At 37.0% G+C, this 23,880-nt stretch overlaps 7 protein-coding genes across 9 annotated transcripts; 4 read left to right on the top strand and 3 right to left on the bottom strand.

Annotated features, from left to right (window-relative positions):
• The first annotated feature begins 3,642 nt into the window (after window positions 1–3,642).
• Window positions 3,643–4,520, top strand: LOC119066409 (glutathione S-transferase 1-like). Its single transcript, XM_037168881.1, has 2 exons — window positions 3,643–3,820; window positions 3,878–4,520. The coding sequence occupies exons 1-2, from the start codon at window positions 3,729–3,731 to the stop codon at window positions 4,449–4,451; spliced, it is 666 nt and encodes a 221-aa protein (XP_037024776.1). The 5' UTR covers window positions 3,643–3,728; the 3' UTR covers window positions 4,452–4,520.
• LOC119066408 lies at window positions 4,427–5,475 on the bottom strand. Its single transcript, XM_037168880.1, has 4 exons — window positions 5,258–5,475; window positions 5,050–5,200; window positions 4,887–4,985; window positions 4,427–4,819 (listed from the first exon to the last, which is right to left on the bottom strand). The coding sequence occupies exons 1-4, from the start codon at window positions 5,350–5,352 to the stop codon at window positions 4,481–4,483; spliced, it is 684 nt and encodes a 227-aa protein (XP_037024775.1). The 5' UTR covers window positions 5,353–5,475; the 3' UTR covers window positions 4,427–4,480.
• A 171-nt stretch (window positions 5,476–5,646) lies between these two features.
• Window positions 5,647–23,412, bottom strand: LOC119066051 (zinc finger protein 62 homolog). Its single transcript, XM_037168275.1, has 13 exons — window positions 23,158–23,412; window positions 22,401–23,083; window positions 22,143–22,224; window positions 21,910–22,074; window positions 21,594–21,842; window positions 7,223–7,405; window positions 6,926–7,150; window positions 6,544–6,861; window positions 6,398–6,477; window positions 6,255–6,334; window positions 6,094–6,189; window positions 5,953–6,023; window positions 5,647–5,890 (listed from the first exon to the last, which is right to left on the bottom strand). Exons 1-13 carry the CDS (start codon window positions 23,305–23,307, stop codon window positions 5,705–5,707), a joined length of 2,568 nt encoding a protein of 855 aa, XP_037024170.1. The 5' UTR covers window positions 23,308–23,412; the 3' UTR covers window positions 5,647–5,704.
• Window positions 8,871–10,978, top strand: LOC119066407 (gastrula zinc finger protein XlCGF57.1-like). Its single transcript, XM_037168879.1, has 7 exons — window positions 8,871–9,152; window positions 9,574–9,756; window positions 9,821–10,121; window positions 10,182–10,242; window positions 10,304–10,379; window positions 10,462–10,561; window positions 10,629–10,978. Exons 1-7 carry the CDS (start codon window positions 8,976–8,978, stop codon window positions 10,883–10,885), a joined length of 1,155 nt encoding a protein of 384 aa, XP_037024774.1. The 5' UTR covers window positions 8,871–8,975; the 3' UTR covers window positions 10,886–10,978.
• LOC119066402 (maltase 2-like) lies at window positions 14,140–17,101 on the top strand. The gene is made up of 7 exons (XM_037168863.1): window positions 14,140–14,414; window positions 14,998–15,332; window positions 15,426–15,710; window positions 15,775–16,164; window positions 16,250–16,611; window positions 16,681–16,824; window positions 16,889–17,101. The coding sequence occupies exons 1-7, from the start codon at window positions 14,234–14,236 to the stop codon at window positions 17,037–17,039; spliced, it is 1,848 nt and encodes a 615-aa protein (XP_037024758.1). The 5' UTR covers window positions 14,140–14,233; the 3' UTR covers window positions 17,040–17,101.
• LOC119066406 (zinc finger protein 678-like) lies at window positions 18,445–20,047 on the bottom strand. 2 transcript variants are annotated; one of them, XM_037168876.1, is made up of 5 exons: window positions 19,790–20,047; window positions 19,511–19,726; window positions 19,061–19,446; window positions 18,710–19,000; window positions 18,445–18,640 (listed from the first exon to the last, which is right to left on the bottom strand). In XM_037168876.1, exons 1-5 carry the CDS (start codon window positions 19,976–19,978, stop codon window positions 18,484–18,486), a joined length of 1,239 nt encoding a protein of 412 aa, XP_037024771.1. In that variant the 5' UTR covers window positions 19,979–20,047; the 3' UTR covers window positions 18,445–18,483. The 2 variants fall into 2 exon arrangements, with proteins under 2 accessions (XP_037024771.1, XP_037024773.1); XM_037168878.1 differs by having other exon boundaries at window positions 18,445–18,637; window positions 19,790–20,021.
• Window positions 20,158–21,052, top strand: LOC119066410 (transmembrane protein 14 homolog). 2 transcript variants are annotated; one of them, XM_037168883.1, is made up of 5 exons: window positions 20,158–20,200; window positions 20,288–20,370; window positions 20,448–20,495; window positions 20,702–20,787; window positions 20,847–21,052. In XM_037168883.1, exons 2-5 carry the CDS (start codon window positions 20,295–20,297, stop codon window positions 20,964–20,966), a joined length of 330 nt encoding a protein of 109 aa, XP_037024778.1. In that variant the 5' UTR covers window positions 20,158–20,200; window positions 20,288–20,294; the 3' UTR covers window positions 20,967–21,052. The 2 variants fall into 2 exon arrangements, with proteins under 2 accessions (XP_037024778.1, XP_037024777.1); XM_037168882.1 differs by lacking the exon at window positions 20,158–20,200 and having other exon boundaries at window positions 20,220–20,370.
• Window positions 23,413–23,880: the final 468 nt, after the last annotated feature.

Genomic DNA, 23,880 nt, shown 5'->3' with positions numbered 1-23,880 from the left:
GGCTTAATTTCGAGACGAATCAGATTAATGATAACAAAAATGAAGAAAAATGAAACGGTTTTAGAGAATTAAATGTGTAGCGAAATTATAAAATTCGGTGATAATTGGTGATAAAATTTTTTTAGAAATCGAAAATGGAAAAATTCAAAAATTTGAATAAAAAGAAAATTGAAGAAACTTTAAATGAATTTAAAATTTGATACTGACCAATATTATTTTAAAAACATTTTGTTTACTGAGTAATATATTCCCCAACTTCCCGGCTCTAAATAAATCAAAAAGCAACAAATTCAATTTTGTTTTTTTGTTTTCAAGAAATCGATAGAGTTGTACTCGAGAGTTTGTATGGTTGTTTAGATGATCACAGAAAAACTAGACCACCAAAACTTGTGAAAATCAGACATGTTAAAAGAATAATGCACCACCATAGCACCTCTCGAGTGTGACTCTACGGTAAAAATCCATGGAAAGCGCACTTTTATGTAAACAGATAGATAGGTCTTATGACTAGAAATAGAGTTTGTTTTATTACCCACACTGGTTGAAACCATTGTGTACGCATCAAATCACCTGTCTAATAAATAATTTATTTTAGTCTTCTGTACAGAATGGATAGCAAAGTAAAAGTAAAAATAAAATAAAAACTGAAAGCGAGTGTAAAAGATATAGCAATACTAAAATAGTCAGACAAGAAAATTTGTTCAAAATATACTTAAAATGAGAAAGGAAATAGACAAAACAACTTTATATCAAAATAAAAAATAAAAAAAATGAAAAACATGACGGAAAATCAAACGAACAGTTTTGTTATGGAAATAAACAAAATATTTACAATAAATATAAACTAAAAATTTAAGATTAAAAACTGAAATAAAGAAGAAAGAAAAATTACGTTAAAAACTACAAAATAACAGTCTGCCATATCCGTAACTATAATTTATTGAACAAAAAAGGAAAAAAAAGAAAATTAAAAATGGAAAAACAATGATTAGCTCATAAATATACAACATATATATATATTGAATGAAACATTAATAAGTATATATACAACAACAAGCCCCCGCTCATTACAAATCCGAAATATGAGAGAACAAAATGAAATCTTCGTTTTATACAAAACACAATTTATTATTGTTTTTGAATGATTAAAAAAAGAATCAATGAAGTGTATTAAAAATGATGAAAAAATAATTATAAATTAAAATTGGATAAGTGTGTACAAAGCGAGGAGTTATAAAAAAAGGAAATAGAAACACACACGTAACATATACATATGTATTTATATACCTACCTATTATATAAAAAATAGCAACTATATAATAAAAAACAAAGTATATTAACAAATGAAGTTTAAGTTGGTTTCTTTCGCTTCACAAAATTATCTCTTTAGTACAGACCATCTCTCGGGAGGTGTGGGAAAACAGAAAAAGTAGGAAAATAAGCAGTTTTCCTTGCTTTCTCACCAATAGCATCTGTTGTGTCCTGTTGGAGCTGTTGCACCCTGTAAATTGTACTCATTGTTTCTTTGCTTCCTTATCGATCACTTATTGCACAAAAATGGCTGAAGATAATAGTGTGAAATTGTTATGTGATCGATTGAAAATTGCCATAATTGGGACATCCGACAAGCTAATTAATCTGTGCATCCAGTTTACTAATTTGGACCAACAGATTAGTGCTGTCAATGAATTAATTTTCAAATATCAGAGCTTCAATTGCAACATCCACCATTGTCTAAACGACTGAAATATGAAGTATGTGAGCACTGGTCGATCGCCATCAACGAAACACAATTTGCGAATGGCCGGAGCTACAAGGATGCTTTTTGCGACAAGCTTGAGTTGTTGCTGAACGAAATTCGAAAATTGAAAGAGGTGACCGAAAAGTAAAAATGTTTTTTGACGAAGGCGAACGAGTCGGTTTTGCATCTCAAAGAACAATACTCCACAAATCACAAAATGAAATGGATCAAGGCCATTGTAAGTATTTTGTTATTAAGTGGCATTAGTGTGTACGATTTATTACACAAGTATCTCAATGACAATTAGGATTCCCACATCTAATAAAAAATTACTAGACCTAAGTTAAGTACTCAGACTTTAAAGCGGAGCTGGTCACAGTATTTTTGAATAAAAAACGGTATTCAGTACTAATGTTTTTTAGGGCTTTTAGGATTATATCTACACTTATCAAGCTTTGTGTGTAGACGGGTTGTTGTCGAAGCTCTGTAAATATATGTGAATGCATTTGACCGAATTGAGTTGGTGCCTTAAAGTGCCCTTATCTCACTTGACAACAAATTAGTCAATACTTAAGTGACCAAATTTTACAGCGTCGGAACGGAACGCATGAAAACAATACCGGAAAAGGAATTGGCAATGGCTTTGGACAATAAAATGATAATTACGCCTGATGATGGTAACCTTTTACATAAATATTAAAAATTTCAGAACGTCAAGATGGCAACGAGTAATTTCGCGCTGCGCGAGATTACACATATTATAGTGGAATTTCGCGCCCATACATTTTTCAATGGCTAACTTGATTTAGAGAATTTTTACGAGTACCTGGCGATAAATTGGCGGTAGATTCAGTTGAGTATCAGGCACATAAATTGAATTTTATTCTAACACCCTAGAGCTTTGTATCAGGGATACCTGTATCCTTAGAAAGTGTGGATTTTCCTTTTACAAAACGTTAGGATACCGGTATCCCAACTGAGATACACGTATTTTGTATCAAGGATACCGGTATCCCGACATAGAAAATGTGGATTTTCCTTTTACAAAACGTTAGGATACCGGTATCCCAACTGAGATACACGTATTTTGTATCAAGGATACCGACACCCGACATAGAAAGTGTGGATTTTCCTTTTACAAAACGTTAGGATACCGGTATCCTAACTGAGGTAAATGGAATTTCGATAGGATACACGTCTCTAATTGACCTTATTTATACTAAACATTTCGTGCCCCATCCGGAGGAGTCGTGCTTTCTGGAGTTGCCTGGTGTGACCTTTAAAGCCATCAACAAATCTTATTACATTTAGCCTCAAAGCTTATTGGAATTTCCTTTTTCAACTAAATTACTGTTATAACTTTCACTTGGGATTTTCGCACCTCAAGCGAAAGAATAAATACTTTGGAATTTCCAACTACTGAAACACTCTGCATACATGCCTAAGTACGTGCGATAAGTTCTAACTTTGATGACCTTCATTTGAAAACCGATACACCTTTGCGTGCTGCCTATAATACAAAGTAAATATTTCGGCTTCGTAAAAAAATCAACTGCTCATGCTTTCGGCTTAACCCTTTTCATCGAACCACATAAAAAAATCTTCTTGAAAAAACTATAATTCTATGTTCGGCTCGAATGCCGTTAATGTAAACTTACACACATTGATTACTTTTCAGCGATTCACTGGCATCATGAACATTGATTGTATGTCAAGAATTTGTCAAAATTTGCATATTTTTAGTTCCTGGGAGTGATATTTTCCCCTCATTTCTATCAGTGCCACATGCGTCCGTTCGTTTACAAAAACAACTATCAAAACATGTTCGCCCAATAACCAATTTTCGTGGTTTTCGCTGAGACCGACAAAACTACGCATCAAAAATAACCATACCGACAAATCCAAACAAATTACTTGTTTAGTTGCCATCCGAACGTGAACGACTGTTGAAGATTTTTATTGCGCTGAGACGAATTACAATTGTGAAATGGGTAAACCAAAAATTTATTTTTCTAATGGTCCAGCATCCAGATCGGTTGGCTTAACAGTAGAGGCCCTCAAGTTGGATGTTGAATACATGTAAGATGTTCGTTTCTCGCAATAAATCGATTAGTTAACTTTACGAAACTAATACAGCACTGTCGATGCTACTGCTGGTGATAATAAAACGCCTCAATACATCAGCATGAATCCTCAATCCACTGTACCAACTTTGGACGACAACGGGAAAATTGTTTGGGATAGTCATGCTATAATACGGTACTTGGCCACAGTTTACGGAGAAACGGACTCATTATGCCCGAAAGAACCGTTTTTGCGAGCCAAACTCGACCAACGCATTCACTTCGAAGATGGAGTCTTATTTCAAAAGTTTGCTACCGTTGTCCGACCGATATTTCACGGTAAGGAAACCGTATTCGATCCGGAGGCTGTAACGGCATTGTACGGAGCAATCGATTTATTGGAAGTGTTTCTGAAAGATGATGCGTATTTTGTTGGCAACAATTTAACTGTTGCCGATCTGTGCATTTGTGCAACATTGACAACGATAATAAATTACTTTCCGTTGGATGAAAGACGACATCCTAAGTTGATCATCTGGCTAAATAAGATGAAACAACTGGAATATTATGAGCGGGCAAACGGGCAGCCGTTAGCAAACTTAATCAAAGCGAATGAGGAACGAATGAGAACAGAGAAATCAATGTAATTGAATAGCAATCACAAATTTGTTTGTTCTCAAATTTTATTGTCTAATAAATCAGTCAGCTTTTTCCGACTCTTTTGGATGGGAGCTTTTCTGGATGCTTTCAATTTTTTGTCCAAAATTTTATTTTGCATCTCTTTGATTTTGCTTTCAATGGCCGTCAATTCGTCATGCTCAATATTCGGTTGCAGACCTTCCAGCAGCGTCTGTTGTACAACGTAGTCGACATTTCTCTGGCGAATTGATTTCAATTTTAAGCGTCTCCGATCGATCGTGTCGTTGGTACGTTCATTAATTCGGAGTATTGGACTTAAATTTTCGACGTTTGAACTTTTCGTTTTAACATTTTTGCGAGAGCCCAAGTCTAAGGCCTGGTTACAGGATTGGTCAGATGATATTTTCAAGTGAGAAAGACACATTGATCACGATTCCACTTACCAAAACGGTACTATGAAATGGTATGAATTTACGTGGACGATTGTAAGAACTGTAGATTCCTTTCAATATCAATTTAGCTTCTCGCTCATTTTCGATTATCTTTAATGTGACACGAATTACTTATATTTAATCCCTGCTCTACCTGTAAAATTATTGGACTTACCTCTCGATCTTTTATTCTTTTCGTCAATTTTGTGTCATAGTCACTCCAAACTCTGTCGCGTAATTCTAACATAAATTTCGGATCAGTCATTTGAACGACGTTTGTTCCCATTAGTCTGTCCAGATACACTCCAACCGAAGGGAAATTGAAGCTAACGAATGTTCGGTGTTTTATTTTTCATTCGAATAAGTATTTTAGGTGCTCTAACCCGTATTGGACAGCTTCTTCTTCCCACCAGTTTTCTTGTTTTGATGAAATAATTTTCTGGTTGATCGGGTCATCATCATTGATTTGTACGCGCATTTTCAATTTAAAATTTCGTTGCAAAGCAGGGGAATTTTGTAAACGAAATGCTATTCAGGAAAAACTTTCAATTTCAAGATGTTCTTTCAAATTATTCGTTAAACTGAGGGATTACTAAGTTTTGTCGATCATTTTCCAACAAGCATTTCGTTGTGTAAAGTGTAAAATGAACAATGTAAAAAGGCAATCGTTGAAGGACTAAAAAATTTTGTGCTACGCATATGAGGAGTAACAATTTCGTCGATACCGACCATGGTTCCAGTCCTTGAACCGTTAAAATATTAAACTACACTCTCTCATGTGTCTTGGTTTTATTCTTATTACCGCTACGTCTCAAAAAATTTTTTTTTTTTTATTTTACGGCCGATATTTCTTGATGATCCTTCATGTGGTTAGATAACATCACATTGTCCGTTACAACCAGTCCACACTCTTTGCATTGTATAATTGGATTTTCCTTTTTGTGTATCCTTGAGTGTACACACAAACTACTGCTGGCCACAAATGCTGCCCCGCAAATTTTGCATTTGAATGGTCGCTAGAATCGGTTCGGAATGGCTCGGAAACATTTTTCTTTTAACAATTTCAGTGATTTTATACCTCTCCTGTATGGATTCCGACATGATTAACCAGACCTTTCGTTGTGGTGAACATCTTTTCACAGTACGGACCTAATTGCACAATAAGGATACAATCAACGTCAATCTGAATAGTAAATGAAATCGGTTAAATCGCACTTACACGGTACGCGAGGTATGTCGTGCGTGAGTTTATGCCTTTGCAAGCCTCCACTACGACTGAAACGTTTTTGGCAAATGTCGCAAGTAAATATTTTTTCTGAAATCCCCAAAGGAAGGGAATTAAGCTGATGTCGTTCGTCAATAAGATAAAACAAAACTCACCTCCAGTGTGGGTGCGAATGTGCCGTTTAAAGTTAGTGCTGTATTGAAATTTAAACGGACAGTGTGGACATTGAAATTTCCTTTAAAGAAACACAACAGTCACAAGTCTGCAAATTCGATAATTCTAAAAACGAACGTCTTACCGCACATTTTGATGATTCTTTACATGACAAATCAGATTTGGTTTATGCTTGAATTTTCGACCACAATGATGACATTCAAACTGCCATTCAAATCAGGAAGTGCGTTAACGACTACAATTCGATTATTAACGTATATCGTTGCTCACCTGAGGATTTGTATCGTGGACGAACATGTGTGTCTTAATGCATCTGAACAATTGGCCGCAGATTTGACACATTTCCAATGCGTGCGGTTTCGGTACACGTTTCTCTTTCTTCACTTCTTGGCCTTTCCGTGGACGACCGCGGCCTTTGTATTTTGTTTCCTTTACTTCGTTGGTATTTTCACTCTTTACAACACTGCCTGGAGATGAAGACTGGAAACAAGGATCCTCCATATTCGAGTCTCCATCTTTTACGGAACCGTCATTCGATGATGGTCGTTCATTGAAATTTTCGTGTTCATCTTTGATTAGTACGACGAACTACGACAAGCAGATGAGTTTCGTTATCAGATCTTCAAGTCAAAGAATTAAAATAAAATTTTACTGGAGCTATTGTTGGTTCTTCATCATCCGAAGTTTTAACGTGAACACATTCTGGAGGAGATGGTACTTCTGTAGTTTCCGGTGACTTTCTCTTGGCTTCGCTTTCGTAGATTTCAATCAAACTTTGGTAGCTCTTCAAGCATTGTTTACGAAAATCATTTGCATTGGTCAATTTTTTGCTGCATCGTGTACAGATAAGTAAAGGTAGCCGTTCGTCGATAATCACCTAAAAGCGAAAACATTTTGTCGTTCACCAATTTTGCAGATACGAGTCTAATGTTCACTGAGGGCTCATTACATCTAAATTTAAAGTATTTTGGAACATATACGGAAATGAAAGATTTTCCCCTGTTGAGGAAGTATCGGTGCAATCATCACTTTTAAATATTGGTTTCAAGTCGTTGTTGGGCTTCGCACAAAAGCGACAAATTCTGTTGAAGTCCTGCGTTGTTATTGGCTTCGGCTTCTTCATTTCACAAAATTATTTTGTTGGATTCTTGAATGTTTATTATTTTTTTCCTCTATTTATGAAGTTTTTATGGTTTTCTTTGACATTTAACTAAGTGAGACAGTGCTGCTAGTCGTCGTAGAATGCGTAGAATGCAACCACAATGCACTCTATCGAGGGAGTAGCTAAACATCACAACAAAACACTTTATCAACACGCCTTATAGTAACTGTAAACACGAATTTTCACTGGTCGAACCAAAACTATTTCATCCATAGAGATGGGTTTTCATATAAATATAGATGAGGTTATGGCTCTATAGACTGTTATGATCAGAGCGAGAGATCCGAAGACTAGTTAATTTAACTTGCCTTGGGGTACTTGTCAAAATATTGCTTTCTCTTTCAACGTGTTACGTTGAGAGCGAGAGGACCGAAGACCAGTTTATTATAAGTTGCCTTGGGGTACTTGTCAAAATATTTCTATCTCTTTCATCATAACACTCTATAGATGAAATATGGCAGTAATTTGACATGTCTGTTCCAAATCACTAAACTTGAAAATTGATAACACGAACGGCAACGATTTCATTCAAGGCAACATAACCGAACCCACACGATTTTACAAACAAATGTTGATGAGGCTATGTCTCTTTGGATAATATTTTGCAGTAATTTGTCAATTCGTATGACCTTGGAACCGATCTCTTACTTTTTCAAAATCTTTTACTTTCTTAGTTTCCTGGTCATAAAGAGTGTAAAAGAGAATGTCAAATAGAGTGTGCTCCCATCGAGCTCCGTTAAATTAACTGGTTTGTTCCTAGTTAACTGGACTTTTACATTAAATTTTTGGCATATCATCCATCGAGATCAGTTGTTATTCAGGTCTTTTATCACTCTATAACAGCTGACTAGCCTTACTCTGCAAAGCGACTTTTTGACCTTTGTTTAAATTAAAATGCTTCACGTGAAGTAAAACGAGTTAAGGTGTTTAATTATAGACTGTTATGATTAGAGCGAGAGAACCGAAGACTGGTTAAACTTGCCTTGGGGTACTTGTCAAAATGTTGCTTTCTCTTTTAACATGTTACATTGAGAGCGAGAGGACCGAAGACCAGTCTATTACAAGTTATTTAAAATTGTTGTATTGCTTGGCCAATAATTCGACATTAACTAAATGTTGTATTGCTTTTTTATTAGACCTGAGACATAGGTGCACTGATGAGGTGTGATACACCGAAATCAGCATTGTTTGTCCTTGTTGTTCGTCCACTTTGATTGTAAACGGTAAAACGTTTCGTCATGAATTGTAAACGGTAACACGTTTCGTTCACCGGTTGAATAAAAGAAATTTTTTCAACAATCTGGTCTAATAAAAAAGCAATACAACATTTAGTTAATATTACAAGTTGTCTTGGGGTACTTGTCAAAATATTTCTTTCTCTTTCATCATAACACTCTATTAGGTATTACATCCATTCTTACAGGCAACTGACAACACTGGTCTTTGTTATGGTGTTTTGATTTGTCAGTAAAGTGTACATAATCCGTTCCGAACGGTATAATGGTGTAATTATTTCTGTAAATCGAAAATAAAGTATTCGATGGATCAACAACAACCAAAACTAATCACCGACCGAGAAATAACAATAAAGGAATTCAGTAAAATATGTCGGTTTTGTATGAGCCGCTGTGACATTCTCGAAACAATATTTAAAGAAGATACGTACAGCACCGAACAAACCATTACGACAATGTTCACGGAGTGCCTGCACCTAGATGTTAGTATCTCTCGGTAATTTTCCATCAGAAATAGCAATACTAATCTATAAAGTCGAGTGTTTTCTGCTACTTCTCTGCTATTTATATCAGTATCAGGTCGATGCAAATAACATGAAGATATGAAGGCGCGTTGATAGTCTCTTGAAGGGACCATGGTCTTTGGGCTCGAGAAAGTGAGACCAACTGGATAGATTTAGTCATAACTCTTGCCATTCCCAGTCATAACAGAGAGTATGATTCTAACTTCAGAAGTTACTTCTCTAAATGTTCTTGGAATAAAACCTAGGAAAATTTTTAAATGTCCGAGAAACTGATGTTAGTGGTGAAACTGTAATCAAATGTTTGCGTGAAGAGGGTTCAGAGATATAGTTCCTCATTACAATATTTGAAGGCTTATTCCACAACTTCGTGTTTTTTTAGATTGACTCAAATGCTGAACTTCCTCTTTGTATCTGTCCCGAATGTATTGAGAAACTTGTGAATTGCTACAACTTCAGGAAACAGTGTGTTAATTCGCATAACCGATTAACAGAAATTTGGAAAAAGGAACAAAATGCTTCGGAGTCACCTTCCCAAGATGATGATAATGCACACATGGATGTGGTGAGTTTCATTCACAATGCCCTTGACTGTCGAATCAGTTAATTTTCCAGTAAAACTTCCTCAGGAAAAGATATTTTGTTTGGAACCGAAAATCAAAGAAGAAAACAGCGACGATGAAAATGAAGAGGTCCAGACGGTCGTTAGTGATATCAGTACCTCGAGGGTACAATTCAGTGGCGATGGTGATTCAACGGACAACATTCAGGGTACAAATGTGAAGAAAAAGGTGGGTCGTCCCAAAAAGCCGATCGAAGAGAAAGTTGTGAAGGCGCCGGGAATGTGTCAGATTTGTGGTGGATTGTACGTTGGTCTCAAGTATCATATGTTTGTACATGAAGTGCCGAAATTTGAATGCGATTACTGTGGTATGAGAAGGCCGAGTCTCCAGTCACAATCGCTGTTGCTAATGTTGTTTCGAATTTCAGGTAGAAAATTCAAGCACAAAAGTAATTTATTCGCCCACGTACGAATCCATGCAAATGATAGGTATGTTGGCGCATAATATATTGATTCAAATGGAAAAGAGGATAACGTTAATATCTTTCAGAAAACATCAGTGTCCTCACTGTCCATATAAATTTCAGGATCGTGCGAAGTACCTAAGACATTTGAAAATTCATACTGTAAGTCGGGATCATACAGCGTTGTTCATGAATTCATATGTTGTACTCTAACCTTACCTTTTACTAATTCTTTTGTTTTTAGGGTGAACGTAACATAAGCTGTGATATTTGTGGTAAATCATTCTGTCGTAAAACCGATATGCTTAAGCACCGGCTGATTCACGACGTACCTAGAGTTCCATGTAAGAGAATTGCCAGAACCCCAAACTTTGCATCTGTTTTCGAAACGAATTCATTTCCAAATTTCAGGCCCGTATTGTGATAAAATGTTTACAACCAAAACGAATATGCTCAGTCATATCGGCATACACACGGGCGAACGCAATTTTAAATGCGAAACGTGCGGAGCTGCATTCACTGCATCGAGCAGCTTGTCGAATCATCGAAAGATCCACAAAAAGGAGAATCCAGTGATCAAATGTAAGGAATGCGGAATCGTTTTGGCAGACACGGCTATGTTAAAGAATCACATGAGAGACCATCAAAATATTGTCATGCTGGAGTGAGTGCCGGACCACCGAAATAACGTTGTGACTATGGAAATTACAAAAATTATGTTCGTCAATAAAGTATCCGCTGTGCGCTGTCTTCAATTTTAACTGATTTGATTGATTAACTTCAAATACTTATAAAGGAGAACCAGCAAACATTTTTAATTGACATCGTAGTGGATCGGCCAAAAATATTTTAGAGTAGCAACAATGTCGTATTGCGAACTTTCGAACTTTATTTAATTCTTGTGTATCAACATTCAACAATAATCGATATCGAACATTGGAAATTATTATTTTATAATCTTAACTGATGCCATAAAACTTACTGTACAACCACAGAGTAACGAAATTCCTCAGACTGAAAACCAATAAAACGGTTCTTACTGGTCAATAGTCCCTTGAATTCTGGACGTGAGCAAAGACATTCACAAGTTTTTATTGGGCCATACTTCAAGCAAGCAATCGGTGTCACAATTCCACCTGCTGCTTTACATTCAACAGCTCCTTCATCGTCAAGACACTGTTCGTAGCAATCCCACGGGGCACAAACTTCGAGTTCAGCTTCGCAATTACACATGCCATTTTTGTCACATTCACCATTCAGTTTTAATAGGTAGCAAGCAGCTTTACAAGTCACATTGACCATTGCTGAACAGTTTTCTCCGTAAGAACATTCACAAACGTCTTCCCGACAGGTGGCCTTTGGTAAGCCCAAAGAGGTACATACGATAGAACACATTGTCTGGTCGCAGAGACCTTGTTCTGTATAAACTGCAGCTTTAGGATGGCTAACACCTGCAGCAGTTGATCCGCTAAAACAAATTCAAGCAGGTGTAAAATTTAGATATTCGCTAACTGAAGCATGTTAGGGTGTATCAGATTGTAAAAATTTGTTTAATTCAAAATAGTCCAGGTCCTTGTGTCGAAAAAAATGGCGCCTTAAGTTTTTAAAGATTTTTCTTCATTCCATGTTGTTCGTCACAAAAAGTTATGAAACAAAAAAGTTTTCCGGAAAATGGAAAATTGTTTTTCCGTCCGGAAAAGCCTTTCATTTGAAAACCTACGAAAATACATCTTTTTGAAAAATTTCTTCTGTTCTGGAATGTATGGCTCATTGCCGATATTTCATCGACTTTGAAGCCATTTTCCCTGGCTATTTCCAAATTTTTCATAAAATTGGTGTCATTCGAAAGCTACATTCAAGTACTTCTGATTTCAGCCGGCCGCACATGATTAAGTTCAGGAGCCTGAGATATGGCCTGGGAAAGTCATGTATGTCCATGTATAAAAGAATTTTGTAAGTTTTTTCTAGATCAACAAAACATACGTAGCTATAATTTGTGATACTAATTCAAGTGTCTCTTGCACATATATTTCGTCACTACTTCCCCTCTCCTTGATTTCGGTTCAATGATTGTAAAAAGTTCCATATTTGATGATTTTCTCTATAAAAATTTCAATTTTCTTTTAACGAAAGATTTTTCGTGTGACATAACTATTATATTGTTCCCGTTCTAGGAAAAAATTATTTTTGTGACTGTTTATGGAGTAACCCATCCAAAATAATCTTTGTTCTAGACACGAGACATTCCTTACGTTTTTGGCCGTTTTTTCGGCTAACATTTGGACTTTTAACAAGTTTGAAGTCACTAGAGGTCAGTTCCTAAAAATAAGTGACGTCTTCATGGTCCACTGTCTTCTCTATCCTAGAACTATAGAACAGCAAGGAATTCTGACGATTTTTCTGGTTTTCTAGTGATCGGTTAACTTTCGTGCGAATGATGTTTTCATTAAATTGCTTCTATGAAGAGATCTGCTTTTAAAATTTTGTGTACAAAATACTTGTGCAAACAATTTATAATTGAAGTTATTAATTTTGAAAGAATTAATAAATATCCGTGTGACGATGGAATCCTCCATTTCCCGAATGGGTATCCTAAATCCTCAAATCTTATGGTCTTTTGAGGAGTGGGGCTTATGTCGACGAATTAGCAATTTTTTGCAATTGTTATAACTCGACGGCCATAGAGCTATCAAGATTCAAGTTCGAAAAAGGTGTAGGTAAGGGCATAACAAACTTTTGATAACCTACACGAAGCTCGACACGAAATGAAGTAATAGATCCGATAGATCCGAAATCCATGAAAGTATGTGAACTATGCTGAACCACCTGAACCCAAGTATTTTGAAGAAACAAAAACAAGTAAGTCACACTATAGCAAGTACAGTATACTCTAAAGGGGTTGATAAAATTTATGACTAACCTCCGTACGGCACAACAAAAACTCAGTACTATGACCAGGCACAAAAGCAACATAATCGGTAACTTCATTTTATTAACTTCCAACTGACTTCTAATTTCGACAAATATATTCGTGTATCCGTCCGCTTTGCACGCCCGAATGAAATTAAAATATTTATGGAAGAAAATTGCAAAATTTTGCTCTTCATTCCGAATATTTCGGCTATCTTAAGGCTGACTCTATAAACAAGCTTCGATATTTGTTTATTAATACGATTTAATTAGCTTGATAGTCGTGTTCTTTCAGATTAAAGTCATAGATTGAATTATGCCAACAAAAGTTTTGTAAAATCAGCAGTAATATTCGCTCACTGTTGCTGAAATGAGATTCTATTCAGTTCAGATTTCGTTGTCGTCGTCCTATTAAAAATTTGATGAAAATTCAAAATATTTTTCACCCTATGTGTGTGCTAATTGAACTAGAGTAGTGAAACACACAGAAATTGTTGATTGTTTGCTTGCAATTTCCAATCGACCAATAACATAGCTAACCTTATACAGAGGGCAGTTGACTGCGAATAGAATCGGCAGGACCTTTTGGGATTTTATACACAATACATATTTTTATATGAGAAACTTCTCTGGCTTTGGCTGGAAATTTCCAGGGCAAAAATGGTCGAGCAAGGCGATTTTGCACGTGTGTCTCGTTCTACCTATGGTTTCAATATATGTGAGTAATGCACTGTTTATTGCTAGTAACTTGAAACCAGGGCATTAATCTGTCTTATGCTGGATAACCAGTGCGTCATTTTCACATGGGATGTTTTGATTACAGATCATAACTACTGATCAAATAAACTGCTTGGTTTTCGCTTTTTCTTGTTTCCACTCAACTATGAGAATGATTTTCATATTTTTTAACCAAATTGCTAAAATATTGACATTTTATTGTGAAGAAGGCTGATCAAATATTCGGTTTACTAAATTTGATGCCACGTTTAACAACATTCAATTCAATTTTCATTTCATTGCATTAGAAGATCGTTTCGGTTTTAGATTCGCAGACGATTTTTGTAAAGAAAAAAAGACTAACCGCCTAACCCTTTGTGACACGTATCATGACTCTTATTTCAACGATGAACGTTCGTTCTGCGATCGAAATCCTTACGTTGGTATTGTTAGTGTGTTTTATTTCATCATCAAAAGCGGAACTTGATTGGTATGAAACAGCATCGTTCTACCAAATTTATCCCAGATCATTCAAAGACAGCGATGGGGATGGAATTGGAGACATACAGGGTGAGTGTTCTATAGTTGCGATTTTTTACTCATTCCCATTGCCCAAATGTCTTCAACTTCGATATTCAAAAAAGATGCCTCAACATTTGTACGAGGGGGAAACCACTCTGGTAATTAAACGAAATTGAAAGGAATTAATGGGAATTGAAAGGAATTGAAAGAAATTGACAGGAAGTACCTATAGGAATTGAAATGGAATTGAAAGGTAATTGAAAGGAATTGTACGGAATTAAAAGGAAGTAGAGCGAATCCGGCAATTAGATGAGTTGCTCCGGTAATTAAGGTGATTAAACGGAATTGACAGAAATTAAAAGGAATTAATGGGAATTGAAAGAAATTGTCAGGAAGTAACTATAGGAATTGAAAAGGAATTGAAAGGAAATTGAAAGGGAATTGAAAGGTAATTGAAAGAAATTGAAAGGAAAATGAAAGAAATTGAACGGAATTGGAAGAAATTAGAGTGAATCCGGCAATTAGATGAGTTGCTCCGGTAATTGAGTTAATTGACAGAATTAGAAATTGTTCTGCCACAATTTTTGCCAGTGGTTTCCCCCTCGCATTTGTAGCATTCTATTTTTCGCAGGTATCATCTCGAAATTGGGACATTTAAAAGAAATGGGAGTCGACGGCACCTGGCTCAGTCCAATTTTTGTTAGTCCAATGAAAGATTTTGGCTACGATATATCGGACTTTTATGACATCCAATCCGAATATGGTACCATGGATGATGCAGTGGAATTGTTTGCAAAGGCTAAGGAATTGAACATTCGAATTGTACTTGACTTTGTGCCGAATCATTCAAGTGATCAGTGTTCGTGGTTTAAGTTGTCTGCTGCCAATGATCCGGTGTATAGAGACTATTATGTGTGGCACGAAGGAATCGAAGAAAATGGCGTTAGGAGACCACCCAATAACTGGGTAAGTCCAACGTAGTAAATCAATCAGCAACAATTTGTATGTAAATCACATTTCGCTTACACACTTATTACGACGTTTCCTGATTCGACACAGAATTCAGTATTTTATGGATCCGCTTGGACTTGGAACGATCAACGTCAGGCCTTCTACTTGCATCAGTTCGACAAATCTCAACCAGATTTGAATTTCCGTCATCAAGCCGTTGTCGATGAAATGAAAAACGTTTTGCGATTCTGGTTGGACAAAGGAGCGTCGGGATTCAGAGTAGATGCGGTCAGTCATTTGTTAGAAGATGCAGAGTTGCGTGATGAGCCGATCGATAATTCGAATGACCCGCTAGCTTATGACTACACCAGAAAGGATTATACTAAAGATTTGGTGAAATGATTTTCCAGCAATTGCATTGAATGTTGCTAAATTTTGAATTTTTATTCGATTGAAGGACGAAACTTTTGATATGCTCTACCAATGGCGTGACGTAATGGACGATTACCAGAAGCGACATGAGGGCGAAACCAGAATTTTTATGTCGGAAGCTTATGGAAATGACACAATTTTCAAGAAATATTACCAGTCTGCCGATGGCTTGAGGCAAGGATCTCACATGCCTTTCAATTTCGTTTTAGTTTCTGATGTGAATATAAATTCAACTGCGGCAGACTTTAAACGAGTGATTGACAATCGTTTGGAGATCGTTCCTGAATCCAAGAAAACCAACTGGTTGATGGGCAATCATGATCAACCACGTATGGCGTCACGGTTCGGTAGTCAAATGGTTGATGCCTTGCTGACGCTCGTCATGACTCTACCTGGAATGTCTGTCGCATACAATGTAAATTTATAATGTTTTCCGATCAGTTTTCGGGCTCCTTTGGTCGCTACATATGTAAGTACATTAGTATTGACAATTGTTTCAGGGAGAAGAAATCGGAATGGAAGATTTTCGTTTCGGCATCTCTTTCGACGAAACACTCGATCCCGCTGCTCTCAATGCCTATCCGGAAGGTCCCAGAGATGGTTGGCAATGGAAGTCTCGCGATCCAGAGCGAACTCCTTTCCAGTGGGACGACACGAAAAATGCTGGATTTTGCAATTGCACTGGTAAACCGTGGTTGCCAGTTAACGACAATTATCCAAAATTAAATTTGGCGCACCAAAAAGCGTCGTCAAAAAGTACATTTCGTTATTACAAAGAACTTGCCCAGCTGCGTAAGGATGAAACGATGATAAGGGGAGATTACAAGTCCTTCGTTCATAATGACGTTTTCGGATATACGAGGTACTATGTCGAAGACTGGGATGCTGGGAAGTTATAGCAATCATTTCACAATTGACTTCAATATTTCAGAACTTTGTCGAATTATGAGCCCCGATTGATTTTAATGAATTTGGGTAAAACAGAGCAAATGGTAAGAGTAAGCAAATTCACCAGTTCGTTCGACAATAAATTACGTGTGATGGTTGCTGGTGCGGAAACGCCTTATAAAAAAGGGTTGGCAACTTCGGTCACATTTATACAATTCTACGTCCTATGAAAACGTTTATTTTCTTTGCAGCGATATCATCAATGCAAACCGAGTGCGATTGCCAAAGTACAGTGTTATTGTTGTGGAAAATTTGATTAAGCGTAGATCAAATACAATTGGTTCACTATTGGCGGCAATTTTAAAATATTTCCAGACCATTACCAACAAACTCAAGCATTGAATATCTAATGCTACACAAATGAGAATGAATGGAAATTAATAAACATAAATTGTTTCCATTGATACCCATTCATGATTTTGTTAGTACCAAGTGGTACCAAGTGATGAAAATGTGATTATCCCACAAAAACCTCCAAAAAGGAAGAGGTGACGCTAGTCCTTTAAATTAAACTTCTGAAACATTTGGTATCAGTTTTGGCGACGCATTCTGCGCCTAAACGCAATTAATTTTGGGCAAGAAAATTTTAACAATTTTAACAAAAATTTTACCAAAGAGATTTTACAAAGAAAAATGCAGATGCCGAATGAATGAATTAACGAAACTTAAGTGAGGTTACGTGTGAAAGTACCGTATTTTGAAGATGATCTTATTCGTCAACATTCACTGGTAAATTTTTGACAGTTTTTTTAACAAGGCTACTCATATATCAGACATGGGTACAGGAAAGAGATAGATAGTGAACTTTGGCAGTTCTAGTTAACAAACAAAATTTGACTTCCAAAATTGCCTTCATTGTTGTTTCAACAGTTTTAGTGTTCAGTCAACGCAATTCAAGCATGAGTGGTACTCTAAAGAGGGTACTGAAACTGGATTTTGGCACTGTAAAAAAATGTGGACAAAATTTGGCAGCTGTCATTAATAGCACTTTTGCTTGAAGTGCGTTGGTTCAGTTCAAACAAGTGACATGGAGAATAAAGAAATAAATAAAGAAAACAAGAGCAAAAAGGCAATCAAGATAAGAAGCGTTCGAACGTTTGCAATTGATTTGGTATGGGCTGATTTCGAAAGACAAAGTTTCTGGTCATTCGAAAAGACGAGTATTTGTGAAGTTTAAAGTAAGTTCGGCGCGATATTCCTCATTTTCTGTCATCCAGCCAGTTATGACCAAAAAATCTGATTCAACTACAGAACAAAGAATCTGCAGCAAAGAACCGAGCCGAAAATGATCAAGGATCTGTAACACAATAATTTGCGGGCGCCTTCAACGGAAAACTTTTTTTCAAAACAATATCCTTTGAACCACTTTGGTTGGACTAAGGACCCGACAATTATGCAGGTGTAACGTGGTTTAACGATCAATAAAATAGGAAACCTTTGGTTTCATGGATGAGTAATTGGAACTACGGGAACTCGACCGATTATGCTCATCTTCGACTGAGTTTGAATTGGGGAAAAATATAAGAATTTTCGAAATCGTTTGCGTTTTGCTGAAGTTAGCATGTAATGGTTATTTACATAAAAAGAGATGAAAAGTTGAAAAGTCCAGATTTAGTGTGAAGTTTGTTGATCCGAGGCGAAGCTGAGGTCAATAATCACATGAAAACGTAACTTTTCGTTACACCGTGTTCATTCAAAAACATAACTTACCGAAAGGAAGGATTCAACAGAATTCAAAATTTACAGCTCGAGTACTCAGTCATTCAGTTTTATTCAATGTTTCCCATTATTTACCACTGTATGCAATCGATTGATTCGTTCTTTTATGATCCATCAAATGCATATTGTAAACTAAACGATCACTGAACATCATCCCGCATATTTTGCACGATGGCAACACGTTATCTCTTTTATGCTGACGTCGATGTGCTGCCAAACTACTACTGCAAAAAAGGGGAAAATTCTCGGTCAATCTAAACAATTATAAAACCAGAAATTCGAATAATAATTACCTAGCAACGAACGCAGCTGTACATAGATCGCATTTGTATGCTTTTATGCCGGTGTGAAGACCAGTGTGAGATTTTAGCTCATTTTTGGAGTAAAATAATTTGTCACAAAACGAACATTGTATCGTTGGTGGAAGATGTCTTTTACGATGGGCCAGCAGCATGTCTCGTTGACGATACGACTTTCCGCATTCTTCGCAAACATAGTTTTTCTCGCCACTGTGAATTGTTGCATGTCGTTTCAATGTAACGGAGTGCATAAAAACTAGGTGACAGTGAGGGCAGGGATATTTTCTGTAAAATAAGGAATTTGATGTGTTCATGCTGTGCACAATATGAATTAGACTTTGAGACCTTTGAGCTACATGTATCTTGTTCATATGATTTTTCATGTAAAGTTTCACATTCGTCTTGAAACCACAAATATCGCAATAGAATGTTTCACTTTTGTCATGTATCGCCTGATGTCCTTTGATGTTGTTGTTAATTACTTTACCACAAATCAGACAAATGTCCTTTCTGTTTGACCTTTTCTTATTGTGGGATGATTTGCAGCCTTTGCTTGATTTCGTAGTCTTGTTTTGTTCGACTGGCGGTGGCTTCTCAACTTTTGACTTGGGACGACCACGTTTGCGTTTATGGATTTCTGTAGAATTTTCATTTTGTATTGTTATGTCCAATGCTTCGACTCTACCGTTTGTAAACTCAACGTCGTTTGTTGTATCCAGTTCATCGTTGTCCTTAAATAAAAGTGACAAAATTTTGGATCGAACGGAGCGGCAATTTTTCACGCATTTTTCTTACCAGTATGTAATCGACCTCGAAACAGTCCTGGAAATTATTGCCATCGTCATCCTCTGCGGTCTCGTTTCTAATCACAATACACTCTGTGTGTCTAGTTAAAATTTCCTGGAGGTAGACTGCTGTTGACAGACACTGCACTCGAAAATTATTGCAATTCAAAAGCTTTATGTGACAATCCGAACACAGGGCTTCAGGTAGACCGTCGTTTCTTCTTACCTGCTCAACCATGGATTTTCAATTAATTAAAGGAATTTATTACTAATTTTTCAATCATCATACACTCAGCCCGATCTTAAGTAACATTGCCGGAATGGAATCGGTGGGCTCAGTGACATTATTAGACACATCCTCGGTTTCAGGAAAAATTGGGATCAGTCCAGTCCCTTTGTTGCAACACAATCGACAAATTGCGATGAAATCCTCAAATTTTAAATCGAATCGTTCGGTCATTTTGACTATTGTTTGCATTCAAAAGTATTTCAAGATAACATCAACATCGTATAAAAACAATAATATTATGACAGTACTCGTGCTCAGTGTGTCAAAGTCTGTTAATTTTTGAGCTTACCAAGCCCACACCAAGCCTCTAAACCAAAACCGAAAAAAGGTAGAAGAAAGAAGAATTTTCACCTCGGCGGTCTACGGAGTACTTTTTGGTTATTCATAGAGTGAACAACGTCTGCTGTTAACGTACGTGTTCTCCGTAATTAATTCCTGTCAATAATCCACGCAATAGAGATGAAAGTAAATTAAATTCTGTTGTCTTCCATTTCTCAGCACAAAAATGTCGACAGATATAATCGGATATCTTTACGCGGCCACCGTTGCTGCTGGTGGCATAATGGGCTACGTAAAAGCTGGTACGCAATGACAAGATTTTATGTAACTTTCAGTCGCAGATCAGATTTATTTACGAGTCCATTTCTCTCTCGTTCAGGTTCCATTCCATCCTTAGCGGCCGGTCTAGCTTTCGGTGGCATTTTGGGTAAGTGAAAGAAAACTAATCGTCGCAAAATCCTTTTTTCGTTAATACACTTTCGTATCTTGTCTATTAATATGCATGAATTGAATGACTTGTAAGAACCGACAGCGAATAATTCATTGAAATCGCTGAAATACATTGACATTCACTTGATGTGTTCTGGAATGTCCTTTTGAATACCGACTGTAAAACATTCTCTCATTTTAAAGGCTATGGAGCTCATTTAACATCCCAGGATCCACCAAAACCCCTTGTACAGCTAGGCACGTCCCTTGTTTTGGCAGGCATGATGGGAGTAAGTCAAAGAATATTGACCATAATGAATGAAAACTCATCGATTTCCTTACATTTAAGGCTCGTTGGTCCCGATCCGGTAAAATGATGCCAGCAGGTATGATTTGCATCATTTCATGTGCTGCTCTTATTCGGGGACTGTACACATTCAACAGACATTTATTGCCAACTCGTCAGTAGAATTTGGCGATTTGGAATTTGATTCCGCGGAATTGTAGGCATTTTCTATTTCTTTTAATAATAAAGTGGAGGTGGTGTGAGTACAATTGAAAGAGTTTTCATAATGCAATTGACAGACCGAAAGCCATCTAATACATCACGTACGTACAAATCAGTAAACAGTAAGATAAGGTGGTGATGAGATTTTGAAAATTGTGCTTTTTTGGGCGATATCAACAATAATTCCACTGATTAGATCAGTGACGTGCCATCCGTGTAAAGTTGTTTTGAAGTGCAGATGGTTGAGTCCTCTAAAATTTCAATGAAGAAAATCTATCGAAGACGTAAGCTTCATGCTACAGGCACTACAGGAGGTCGTATTCTATAGTAACGTTAAGTGTTTGAGGGGCTCTTTAGAAATAAGTCGATAAAATGGATCCTGCTCGTTGGAACTCGTTTTCTATGTTTTCTATGCTACTATTAGTAGCAGCAAAATAATTTTCAGTTTCTCCATCTTTAATTCTTGTACACCTCTTCAACACAAACATATTCTGATTCAGATTCACTTAATGCTGCCACTGGTTTTCTACTACTCAGTTTCCCTTTGCAGTGTAACAATTTCCATTTCCCGCGTTCAGTCATTCAATCCTCATCCCGGAAACCGACTCCCTTTTTGGTCGATGTAGTCACCACTTCCACCTCTGTCAGAAACATTTCCGCTGTCGATGGAACGTTATGATCTTTCATGTGATTGTACAGCATCTGTAAGTTAGTCAAAACCAGTCCGCACTCTTTGCATCGCAACAGATCGTCCTCCTTTTTATGTATTCTTCTGTGTACAGACAGCGAAGACGTCGCCACAAATCCCATTCCACATATTTTACATTTGAATGGACGCTGGAAGTAAATATATTTGGCGTTTTAGAAAGAATGAGTAAGGACAATCATCTAGATTGGACAATACCTCTCCGGTATGAATGCCGATGTGATTAACCAGTCCTTTTTTGGTCGTAAACATTTTGTCACAGTGTGGACAAGGAACTCGAGGCAGATCGTGTGTTAGTTTGTGCCGGTCCAGTGTCATTTTCCGGGTGAATAGTTTTTCGCAGATGGTACACTTGTAGTTACGCTGTACGAACATTATAATTGAAGTTCAGTAAAAGACAAATCATGAAAGTCATAGATCAGGTGTCCTACCTCGTTTGTGTGCGTTTGTAGGTGACGTAGATATGATGTACGAAACTGTGTTTTGTAGGGACACTGATGGCATTTAAAGTCTCTGTTGATGGAATAAACAAAACAAATTATTTTGAGATCATTTTTTCGACGGATAGTTCTTCAGAGCTCTATGGGAGTTTCCTCAGACAGCTTTGTCTTTCGAAACTAACTCCAAAGAGGAAGGAAGATTTTCTTAAAATATGTCACTGTCACATGCAGCCAAGCCGAAGATCTTACCTTTGATTTGTGTGAATCTTCATATGACTGAGAACATTTGCTTTGTGTCGGAATTTCTTGTGGCAGATATTGCATTCAAACTTCGGAAAAATGTCATGGACGTACAGGTGAGCCTGAAGACTTTTGAATATTTGTCCGCAAATCTGGCACATTTTTCCGACTTTCTCTTTTTTTCCTTTCGTTTTCGAATTTTTGGTTGATTCAACATTGCTGCTGCTATCTTCCACCGTCAAGTCTGTCTCCTTCTCCTCTTCGTCGATACTAGGGTTTTTGTTCGTACTATTCTTCTTCCCTGATTTGGCACCCAGTTTCGTTCTGTGAAGTTTCTTACGTAGTTTTTCTTTCGGCGGTTCGACTCGCTCTTCGACATGACTCTGCACACTCGGCTTCGTTTCTTCAATGGTTTCGTCCGTCGTATCATCATTCTGGTTTAATAGAAACGTGAGAAACACTTTCTGGATTAATGTGTAAGGCTTTTTGCAATGACTTACGAGACACGAAGCAAAGGTGTACGCATCATCCTCGAAATTTTCGTTTTTGATCAGAGTGATGCTCTGCTTCTCCAAAAACTCTGTGAGAAATGTGAATGATGAAACACACAGTTCTCTGAATTGCACCGAATAACGAAGCTTTTTGTAGCAAGTCGCGCATATGGATACTGGTAGTAAATTGGAACAGTCAATCTATTGTCCGGTGCGGTGAAGAATAACTTTCATTTACATTGTATCAAAAGGGCGATAAAAAACCAACAACTGACCTCAAGATTGAAACATTCTTTGAACATGCTGGGTATATCTTCATCTGTATTCCCACATTGGATCATTGGACTCAATTCATCACTCGGTGAGGCGCAGCAACGACACATTTTACTAAAGTCGTCCATCGAACTAATACCCAGTTGGTTCATAGCCTTCGATATCACCAAAAAATGTTTTGTTTTTAATCTAAATGTTGCTCAACCAACTGATAGAACCAATCATTTATTTGTTTACGGTGAAGACGTCTGTCAGTTTGAGTGTTTTTTGCTGTCCATATGGCTGTCACACATACAAATGTGTTCACTAAATGATTTTCGAAGTTTTGGCGGTAAATATTAGCATCGGGGATTCCCTCAGTAGGAGTCGATGATACAGTGACCTGTGTGTGATTCACAATATGAGGGATTCTTTTGAAAAACAGCCTACCGAAATCGGACGCATTTTCCAGTGGACTTTTTTATATGTGCCTAGAAAGGACCTCGACCCTAGAACCCAAAACCACTTTCAAAAAAATTCTTCGAAGCTTTTGTGACTGGTGAAAGGTGATCAAAAACCGAAATCTTGCACTTTTCTTACCAAAATTTCTCCGGATACACGAGCCGTACAGGGTCGTGTGGGGTGTCATTAGAAAGGTAATCACATGTACTATTGAGCCGAATAGAGACTTATTGGGTTTAAAATTCAGCGACACTGAAATATGTGCAGTTGAAGTTTTCAACCGA

The sequence above is a fragment of the Bradysia coprophila genome, chromosome IV (assembly GCF_014529535.1).
Source record: "Bradysia coprophila strain Holo2 chromosome IV, BU_Bcop_v1, whole genome shotgun sequence".
NCBI classification, from domain to species: Eukaryota; Metazoa; Arthropoda; class Insecta; order Diptera; family Sciaridae; genus Bradysia; species Bradysia coprophila.
Note: the sequence above shows the minus strand (reverse complement) of the source record. Positions and strands in the feature narration are given on the sequence as shown.

Excerpts from the sequence above, each read along its gene's own strand:
- LOC119066409 (XM_037168881.1), top strand. The coding sequence starts at position 3,729 with ATGGGTAAACCAAAAATTTATTTTTCTAATGGTCCAGCATCCAGATCG. Across the intron at positions 3,821-3,877 it reads AAGTTGGATGTTGAATACAT|CACTGTCGATGCTACTGCTG; the intron begins GTAAGATGTTCG and ends AAACTAATACAG.
- LOC119066408 (XM_037168880.1), bottom strand. The coding sequence starts at position 5,352 with ATGCGCGTACAAATCAATGATGATGACCCGATCAACCAGAAAATTATT. Across the intron at positions 4,986-5,049 it reads AAAGAATAAAAGATCGAGAG|ATAATCGAAAATGAGCGAGA; the intron begins GTAAGTCCAATA and ends GTCACATTAAAG. Across the intron at positions 4,820-4,886 it reads CATTTCATAGTACCGTTTTG|GCCTTAGACTTGGGCTCTCG; the intron begins GTAAGTGGAATC and ends TCCTGTAACCAG.
- LOC119066407 (XM_037168879.1), top strand. The coding sequence starts at position 8,976 with ATGGATCAACAACAACCAAAACTAATCACCGACCGAGAAATAACAATA. Across the intron at positions 9,757-9,820 it reads ATAATGCACACATGGATGTG|GAAAAGATATTTTGTTTGGA; the intron begins GTGAGTTTCATT and ends AAACTTCCTCAG. Across the intron at positions 10,122-10,181 it reads ATTTGAATGCGATTACTGTG|GTAGAAAATTCAAGCACAAA; the intron begins GTATGAGAAGGC and ends TTCGAATTTCAG.
- LOC119066402 (XM_037168863.1), top strand. The coding sequence starts at position 14,234 with ATGACTCTTATTTCAACGATGAACGTTCGTTCTGCGATCGAAATCCTT. Across the intron at positions 14,415-14,997 it reads TGGAATTGGAGACATACAGG|GTATCATCTCGAAATTGGGA; the intron begins GTGAGTGTTCTA and ends TATTTTTCGCAG. Across the intron at positions 15,333-15,425 it reads GGAGACCACCCAATAACTGG|AATTCAGTATTTTATGGATC; the intron begins GTAAGTCCAACG and ends GATTCGACACAG.
- LOC119066406 (XM_037168876.1), bottom strand. The coding sequence starts at position 19,978 with ATGCAAACAATAGTCAAAATGACCGAACGATTCGATTTAAAATTTGAG. Across the intron at positions 19,447-19,510 it reads TCGAGGTCGATTACATACTG|GACAACGATGAACTGGATAC; the intron begins GTAAGAAAAATG and ends CTTTTATTTAAG. Across the intron at positions 19,001-19,060 it reads AAGATACATGTAGCTCAAAG|AAAATATCCCTGCCCTCACT; the intron begins GTCTCAAAGTCT and ends CTTATTTTACAG.
- LOC119066410 (XM_037168883.1), top strand. The coding sequence starts at position 20,295 with ATGTCGACAGATATAATCGGATATCTTTACGCGGCCACCGTTGCTGCT. Across the intron at positions 20,371-20,447 it reads AATGGGCTACGTAAAAGCTG|GTTCCATTCCATCCTTAGCG; the intron begins GTACGCAATGAC and ends TCTCTCGTTCAG. Across the intron at positions 20,788-20,846 it reads TTTTGGCAGGCATGATGGGA|GCTCGTTGGTCCCGATCCGG; the intron begins GTAAGTCAAAGA and ends CTTACATTTAAG.
- LOC119066051 (XM_037168275.1), bottom strand. The coding sequence starts at position 23,307 with ATGAACCAACTGGGTATTAGTTCGATGGACGACTTTAGTAAAATGTGT. Across the intron at positions 23,084-23,157 it reads AAGAATGTTTCAATCTTGAG|ATTGACTGTTCCAATTTACT; the intron begins GTCAGTTGTTGG and ends ACCGGACAATAG. Across the intron at positions 21,843-21,909 it reads TCGGCATTCATACCGGAGAG|CGTCCATTCAAATGTAAAAT; the intron begins GTATTGTCCAAT and ends ATTTACTTCCAG.